This window comes from Balearica regulorum, chromosome 5 (genome assembly GCF_011004875.1).
Source record: "Balearica regulorum gibbericeps isolate bBalReg1 chromosome 5, bBalReg1.pri, whole genome shotgun sequence".
NCBI classification, from domain to species: Eukaryota; Metazoa; Chordata; class Aves; order Gruiformes; family Gruidae; genus Balearica; species Balearica regulorum.
This window is the reverse complement of record NC_046188.1, coordinates 4,891,842-4,900,705: the sequence shown is the minus strand read 5'-3', so window position 1 is coordinate 4,900,705 and position 8,864 is coordinate 4,891,842. Positions and strand designations below refer to the sequence as shown.

At 47.5% G+C, this 8,864-nt stretch overlaps 1 protein-coding gene across 7 annotated transcripts in view; it reads right to left on the bottom strand.

Annotated features, from left to right (window-relative positions):
- Positions 1-884: 884 nt before the first annotated feature.
- Positions 885-8,864, bottom strand: part of KTN1 (kinectin 1) — a 76,872-nt gene continuing 68,892 nt past the window's right edge. For all 7 annotated transcript variants that reach the window (XM_075753260.1, XM_075753263.1, XM_075753264.1 and 4 more), the window contains 4 exons: positions 8,655-8,738; positions 7,230-7,322; positions 2,492-2,615; positions 885-1,392 (listed from right to left, as the gene is read on the bottom strand). In XM_075753260.1, the coding sequence (XP_075609375.1) occupies positions 1,388-1,392; positions 2,492-2,615; positions 7,230-7,322; positions 8,655-8,738 (306 nt within the window). In that variant the 3' untranslated portion in view covers positions 885-1,387. The remainder of the gene's footprint in view (positions 1,393-2,491; positions 2,616-7,229; positions 7,323-8,654; positions 8,739-8,864) is intronic.

The following is an 8,864-nucleotide window of genomic DNA, read 5'->3' as shown; positions in this document are numbered from 1 at the left end:
AGTAGAAATGCTTTTCTACTTCAAACCACCTATAAAAGAGACTAAGAGTATTTGAGTTTTTACTCAATGAAATAACATCTCCAAGGAACACGTCGGTTTAATGGCTACAGTTGAAACCCAAGGGTACCTTTTGTGAAGAAACACAGGTTTTTCTGTTTTCTCACCCTCTTCTGAGCTATTTCACAGCTATCAACGAGACCTGCATCATCCAGGAAACCACTGGGTCCATTGTAAGGAAGAAACTTCTTCACTTCCCCTCCTGTCTGGTTGAGGGGAGTGGGTGACAAAGGATCAAAATATTCACAAAAAATCCCAAAGGCGAGAGTGTGAAAAGCTCAGGGTGAGCAGTTCGAACCATTTCACCTCTACACTTCATTCACTGTAGTCCTTGTGTTGTTGCCTTCTCAGATAATCACGTCCTCAAGTGTTATCAAGAACTAAGAAACATCTCCCCTTGCTTACTGAAGAATCTCCCACAGAACTGAAGGGTTCCTCTAAGACACACTTGAACACCCAAAGCAGAGGAGGGTCACCTCATCTCCCCACACCCCCAGAAGAATCCCTGTCCCGTGGAAGATCTTCCCCAGACTTTTTCCAAAGCACCCAGTAACAGAGCATCCAACACCCATCCCACCCCCCCAAAACTCCTTCCACCACAGACACCCATCCAGGAGGCAGGTTTGGGGCAGAGGAAGATACTCTGCGCACCGCTGGCGTGGCAGGCTTCTCCAACACTCCCACAAAAGTTGGCCTTACCACGCGATCTGATGTCTCTATCAAGTGCACCAAGTGCAGCCTGATGTTCGTTGCAGGGAGGAGAGAGGTGGAAATCTCACCCGAGTCATCTACATTCAATTAAAAGAAGAGAGCAGGAACACCTTGAATAATAGCATCCCTTTATTTGCTGACACCATTACAAAAACTGATTACATTAGCAACCAAAAAAAAGAAAAAAAAAAAAAAAGGAGTGTTTACTTGAGGTTGAAGTCAGAGGCAGCTAATCCCAAAAACGTAATTAAGTAAAACAGTGTACAACCATCAGTATTAAAATGTTATATCCCATTGGTGACTTTACCACATTGGAGTTTTCTGAACAAGTTTTATTGAGCAAAATAAGATAAAAGATTACGTGTTTACTGTCTCTCCAGGAATGTAAAGGTCTAATTATCCAAACAGGTTTGGTTTTATTATAAAACTAAACTCTGGAGGTGTCTACAGAGTTGGGTTTTTTCTTTAAATCAGTAGTCTAACAAGGATTAGAAAAGACAAAACTCTGTTCAGTGTTTCTGACGAAGTAGAAAGGGTGAAAACATAAATAAGGCTTTAATTTGGCAAAATATAATACAATGCCTTCTGCTATCCTCAAATTAACGATTCCCCCGTGACTTCATTCTGCAAGAGAAACACAAAACGCCACGTCAGCCGAGCAGTTTCCGTAGGGCAGCGTTCAAGCAAATCCGCCCCTGGCCCGCGCTTCAGCGGCTCACGCCAGCCGCTTCGTTAGCATTGGCCCATGACGAAGCCCAGAGGAACAGGCTGGGGTGGTGGAGGCTGAGCAAGAACAACCTCCTGGAGCAGAGGCTGCACCTTCCTCCCACGTGCACCCAGCCTGACCTACAAGACTGGGCTCACCCCACCCCTGTCACCAGCCCTTAAGACCAGCTCTGCTGCCCACCCTGTATTAGAAGCAGGAGCAGAAATAAAAAAAAATATCTAAATCAGAGGGGGGGGGGGGGGGGGGGGAAGCGAGTCCCCATCCTCAGCAGATGAGAGGGAGCTCTGACTCTTCTCGTAGCAGCACATTCGTGGCCAAGGCTGCTGCCTCCCATACCAAAGGGTTCACAACCTGCCTTCAGCCCCAGCTCACGAGCTGCATCGGCTTCCTGAGAGCATAGTGTCTCAAGTTTACCTGACCGTTAGCTAACTTTGGGTCACTGAAGAAGTTTACCAGCATGATGCAGCCATCCACAAAGGCTTACGTTTTCAAGCTGGCTGTACATGAAAATAAAAGCCTTGTTCGTGTGTCTTTAATTGGATGAAGAGTTCATGCCAGACTGGTGCTTCAGATACTCATATCCCCGTGACGACAGCAAGCCACTGCTGCTAAGTCAGTGAAAGCCCAGTGGGTTACTTGATATCCTCCATCCCAAAGCAATCCAAGCACGGAAGAGCAGACATTTTGCTCGTGTAGCTGGGACGAAGGAAACAAGGCACAGGGAGAACGAAGCTTTGGGAAATCTGCTGCGTGAAGTGGCAGGTATTGGGAGGGAGGGACAAAGTTACATGCCCAGAAAGGGACAGGAGGATGTGAGAACTGAAGCATGGATCCAGAGAGGGACACAGCTGGTGCCTGTTAGAAGTTCTGATGAATTGCATGTAGAAACTCTCAGATTTTGACACCTGACTTGTTAAATCTGAACAGGGTCCCACCATCACAGACCAGCGTCCTTCCTAACAGCCACCCACCAGCTCAACTAGAAGCCATACCTACCTACTAGCTGGTAGTGTTCTCGTCCCTTTGACAGCATTTGGCTTACTGACACAAGCAGCTTCTTGAGATGACCTACATCCTGGTTAAGATTCACTGCCACATTTAGTCTTTTATCAGGCAATTCCTGGAAGAAGGAGGGGGGGGGAAAAATCATTAAAAACTCATTTACAATCTAATTACCAAGAAAGCTTAGAATTAGATCCTCCACATAAAATTACAACTCCTTGCACAGATGGGAACAATTCTTCTAAGTCAGAGGGTTGTGGCTACATTGAAAGAGAACACGGTTCAAAGTCAAGAAGCTGCTTCCTGATCCAAGGAGTTACCTGCACACGCTGAACGCCGGCGAGAGCACCGCTGACCTCCGGCTCCCACCCTCCCTGCCTTGCTCCACTTATTTGCTGCTTCCAGGAATTGTCCTCCTAACCACGACCGATCCAACCTCAGAAGTTACTACCTCTCATCCGCACAAGCCCGGCTGAAAACCCCACGTGGATTTAAGCACAGTGACGGTGCGCCCAGCGGGAGGGATGACTTCTGACCCCCACAGCTGTAACAACAAGGCTGCTGGACCACCAAGGACTTGGGTCTGTATGAGGATCTGTGGGATGGTGTCCTCAGCAGTACGTAATACCCAAGCACAAGGTAGCTCCAGCTGTGAAACCATTTGAAACAGCTGGCTGGAGATCACACCTCTCCCCACCCACACCGCAGCACCAGCAGCTCCAGTTCAGGCTCGGGACACGGGCTGCTGCCCACCAGCTATCCCACGGGTTCACCCTCTGCACCGAGCCCCGGGGAAATTCCTGCTTGCCAGTGACACCGGGACTTGGATGAGGACTTCAGAGCAGCCTAAGCACCAGTCAACACAGAGAAAAGGAAAGAGAAAGCTACCAAGAGCTAGAAAACTGGTTTCCCACGCTGAGATGAAAATGCTGAGCTTGCTTTTTAGAACAAAAATAAGTGCACTTTCCCCCCCTCAAAGAGTTCAACAGTTTGTTAATAGGGAAGTGTCACAACTCAAAATGGGCTCTTCCCCTCTTGCCTGCCCTCCTCCCCAAAGTCAGTCTCGCTGAGCTAACGGCGCTATAATACCTATTTTATCACCTTTATTGATTAGCTCCTCCAGAGACGTACAAAGAACTCCACATCTAAAACACATTACTACTCCTTATTCAGCTCGTAATACAGGCATGCCCATAACCTGTAGGAGAGCTTTCCTCTGCAATTTAACAGCTAAAAATAAGCAACTCTGCTTTGGTGTCAGCGATACAGAAGTACCCAATTCTCAACATGAGCACAGAGGTGTTCGCAGGCGCTCAGCATCGGCCAACTCCGCTCCAACTGCAAGCGGTTTTACTAACAGAATGAGACAGATGCATAACGCTGTTGTAAATCTCTCCCTAGAGTTTCAGGGAAATTAGAGTGAGTTCAGAGAAGGCCACTTGCCCAGCTCCCTTCGGCTGGAAACGCCGCTAGACTTGCTGTAAAGAGAAGCGGATAGTAAATCAAACTCAACCACCTGCACCATTACAGAAACTACTCTGGGCTCAGGCAAGAGAACAAAGCAATATATTGCAAAGCTCTTACTTGAGTGCAACTGGTAAACATTTTTCTACCGTAAAAAAATCATTGAGAATCTGTATTACGGTAGCCTTAACCTATTTTACCTTTATTAAAGTAGAAAATCAGGCCTGTCAAGACTGAGACTTCGCTTAGCAATCTCATACAGATTGATGAAAGCGGAAAGGCAAACGCAATTAGCATCCCAGCAAACGAATGAATCGCAGCGCTGACCGATAGTGCTGGCTATGACAGTGCATGTGCACTAGCGCAGAAACCATCACGAGCAGAAGCGATGAAGGAGCCTTTCAATTCCCTCTCTGCCCTCATCTCTGGGAAGAGCTCTTCTCTCCCTCATCTCCTTCCTCTCCTTTCCGTTCTGTGGCTTCACCAATATCAGGTAGCGTTTACTCATGAATTACAGACACACCCCCAACCCTCGTGGGGCCAACCCTGACCAGCTACCGATGGATTTGGGCTCAACGCAGTCCTGCTGCGGCTAACCCAGGCGTGCAAGGCTGCCGTATGCCGTCGTTGCTGTGCCCCAGCCCCACGCTCTCCACGACTCGGGCGAAAGCATGTCTCTGGGACGTGGGGATGAAGAGAGGAAGAGGATGGTAGTGGGGAACCCCCCTGTGATCACAGGCCTGGTATCTACGACAAGCACTGAACCGACAGATTCCCTTCCACCATGCTTTACATGTACGGCATTGCCAGTTTTCAATGACGGAGTGTTTTACATTGAGATTTGGAGGAAAAAAGCACATGAGATTTCATATAAGCCACAAAGTAAGTTTATTGCCTAAGCAAGCTGCTGAATATAAATGACTTCCTTAAAGCACACTAAAAGGCACCCTTCAGTCATCATCTAGTCCCATAAGTGACAAGGAAGCTGATTAGAAAAACCAAATGGTCTATTTTTAAATAGAATGAAAAGGAGTCTAAAGAAAACACGCAGAATGTGTTCGAGGGTTTACGCAAGCATCATTTCTCAATTTTGTGGGTTGGTTCCAGTACCCAGAAGGAACAAATATGCTCATTTTCGAGCATGTGTTTTCAGGTCCTTTTAAAAAAAAAAAAAAGACACTGTTGCTAGGTGGAATTGGCTGGAAGACTTCCTTTTTTAATCTGGGAGCTATTTTAAGCTGGGTTTTTAGGCTTCTGGGGAGACAGCTTCTTTTTTTCCCCTGAAAAAAAAAAAAGCAGCCAAAAGAGCTTGGGGAAGAAGATAAAGAGAATGTTCTAATTCCAGCCTCTGCCAATGGCTACCTGTCAAGACTGCTGCTTAGACAATTAACATATTTTTACTAACGAAGGCTTAATTGCAGGTTTATTAGGACTGTTTTTCCACACTCCTCTTCAGAATAAAGCAATGGATATTCTGGAGGAAACCTGGTTAGGGTTCCACAACATGCCCACGCAGCTACGGCAGAGCAATGCAGGAGCCAGAGGGGTTACGCAAGGTAAGGCTAAAGCAATTCGATCAAACTAGCGTACTCAGGCCACCACAGGGCACATCTAATGACACTGGGCTCAGGAGGGCTCGCCAGTGTCACCAGCCACGGCTGACAGCATCACTGTTCTGATGTATCTAAGCCATAAAGGCACAGCAGAGGGTAAGGAGTTTGGCTTTAGTTTGAGGAGGGTTTTTCTTCTCCAGCCTGCTGCAGGCACAGACAGAGAGCACCCGATTGTCACCATCGCTGGCCGGCACTGCAGGAGGGGGCTCAGCAGACCTACCATCCCATCCCTCCCTGGAAACCTGCTCACGGGGCTGGCACATCCATGGTCTCGCAGGCACGGCTGCATCTCTGGCTCGGACACAGTGAGCCCACAATGCAAGGGTCGATCAGCATCCACGAGCAATCACTCTGGAAAAGCCATTTCATTTCTGCTAATGACTACAGAGGCAAAGGCTTTTCTACAGCACTCCTTAGAGGACTCCTAGCTTCCTCTCACAGCTGATGAAGCTACTTATTTTCAAGCAGCTAAAAGGAGTCGATATAAATTATTTGTCCTACCAGCAAGTGCTCCTCTCTCCCTCAAACGAGGGTGTTTCCTTCCACTCTATCCATCAGAGGAAAATGGGTAATGAGTTCCATTGACATCACTGAGCTGTGTAAAACGTGCTGGGATCTGCTTTAGCCTTCCCCTTCCTAGCTGCCTTCTGGAAAGCTGTCCTGAAGCTATTTTGAAGCTGGTGTGAAAGCTCTCGCTTCCAGAGACAGAGAAGCCCAGTTACAAAGCCACGACTCAACCACTTGTACAAGTGGTTTTTTAGGGCCACCACTTGGAGTAGCAGCTACACAAGCAGTCCAGCAATCAGCCATGCGAACAGTAGCCCACAGGCTCAGGCAAGTCACCTGCAAGCGTGAAAACAGGCCACCCCAGACAGAGTCCACCCAATTCCAGACCCTGCAATGGCAATGCCGTTACTGGAGGATATAAAACCACCATCGATCGAGAGAGTTGCCCACCCACAGCACAAGGCAGCACTCAAGTCTGTTGCTTACTGAAGCTCAGGCTAGTAAGATTTTGCTGCAGGATCACATCAAAGTCAGCATAAATTCCCAGGAGCCAGGACCAGCTGAAGTTGAATTCTGGCACCTACCAATGCTAGGGACAGGCTCTTGTCCACAGCTTCAGAGGACCAGAAGGGTCAGTGTTCTGGCAAGAGACATTCTCTCCCTCGGTGTTACAGGGCACGCAAGACTGCCGCCTTTGGCATTACAGATGTCAGCAAGTGCCAACCCAACAGCTGGTAATTTAAGTTCATTTACTTATCACAGCAGTTATTATTTACCAATTATTATTTATTTTTAGCTTCTCTTCTTGAAGGGACAAGTCTGGGGATCTTCCCACTTTTGCCCAAACCAAACCAACAACCCACTGGAAGCCCAGACCTCGCATCCAGAATCCCTCCCCTTCCTCCGTGCGAATTTGAGCCATTGGGAAAGAGGTCACGATCCAGATGACAGCAGAACTCCCAATGCATCCTTGGGGTACAGCTCCAGGACACCACCCTGACAACTTGTAGGGCAGGAAGTTTTATCAAGCCTTAATTTACTATCAGCAGCACACGTCCTGTTCCTTTGCCGGACCTCACTTCCCATAGTCCACACTTCGCACGAGATTTGCATTGCCCCTGAGCATGGGGCTCAAAAGAATCACTCACCGACTCTGTGCAAACATCGCTGTTTTCGATAACATTGGCATCCCCAACAACTTTTCCAATTTCTCTCTCAAGAGATGCCAAAGACTCCTGGGCCTGTAGGGGAAGAAAAGGGGGGGAAAAAAAAAAACCAACACAAAACAGGGGAGACACAACAATTAGCAAACCCTCATCTCTCCAAGAGCACTAGAGACAAAGGAAATCACTGTTAGGGAGGAGATCTGTTTTATGCCAGATTTGCTCAGGGGACCAACACATTTGCCAAGATTGACATGTCTCCTTACAATCAGCATGTTGCGTGTCAGTCTGCCTGCATTTCAGAGCAATTCTACAGGGAAGCTTTAGTAGTCTCATGTCAAGTTATTAGGTAAAAATTGTGCGGCAAAACTTTTTGTGCAAGAGTAGCAGTGCAGGCAGGTCTCCAAAAGCTTAATCGTAGATCTGTACTCATATAGAATATACCACGGACCACGGGTATCACCACAGCTCACTTCATATGTCAACACCCAACATAACTGCCCTGAGCAAAATGTTTTAAAACACATTATTACAGCAGGTCTCCTTCACCTTCTCACCTCCTGGCAGTGCTTTTGTGATCATCTGTCCCTGTGCCAGGACGGGGCTTGCCCCACCGACAGCTCTGCCCACTCCAGTCCCGCAAGAACGCAGCCCAGTTTCCTTCCTACGCGTCTCCCGCCGAAGGAACAAGGTGTTACACAGTCTGGAGCCAGAGCTCAGCCACTCTGCAGGCTATTGCCTCCATTTATCAATTCTCCCGTGAGAGGTTCGTTTCTGGGGTGACAGACAGCACTGAGACCTCTCACGCTTAAAGATTTCCCACTCCAATCCATCTTGCAAGAGCGGCCGTTGAGGAAGAGCAGAGGTAATCCACCTGCTTGTCTCATCAAGCTTGCATAGAGCTAAATTTAAAGATTTGCGGTCTCCTGGGCTACAGCCAATTTGTAGCCAAGTGCAAATGGGCAGATGGCTTGCAAACCAACTCATAACCCGCTACCATTTGAGACTGGATTTAAAAGCTTCAGGCCGTGGTGTGGGTGTAGGGCCGTGGGATGGGCTTTTTGTCAGGCTGGGTTTCTTTAAATAAAGAATTATTTGTCAGCCCCAAGTCACCACTTGTTCCCATTGGCCTAAAAGTTATCATGAACAAGAGACTCTTTCAAGAAGGATAATTAAACAGAGCTGTTAGTTGCATTTTGATCATTTCAACAGACATGCAGGTATCTTGCATGAGCTCTTACACCCACAGTCTCAGTCACTTGGGGAACCAGCGAGTGGAGTAAGACACCCCACCAGGCAGGCAGTCTGCTCAAGCTGCTCAAATCACCACGTTTTCCAGCACTGCAAAGCTACAGATCTTGAGGTTTTCGATAATATTTAGATCTGCAACTGCTAAGGGTCTGCGCTTACCTTAGGCAAGTCACCAGCTACCTTCTGTCTCTCATTTTGATCAACTTTGAGTTTTGATAATGTTTCATTTAGCTGCGTTTTCAGCTGCAAAATAGTAACAAAAGAAAATCAGTTTCCTTCGCACACACAAATTTTATCTGTCTGTCCCACGGATTAACCCACTGCACACTGACTGCAAAGGGAGTAAGATTACAACAATTATTGCACACA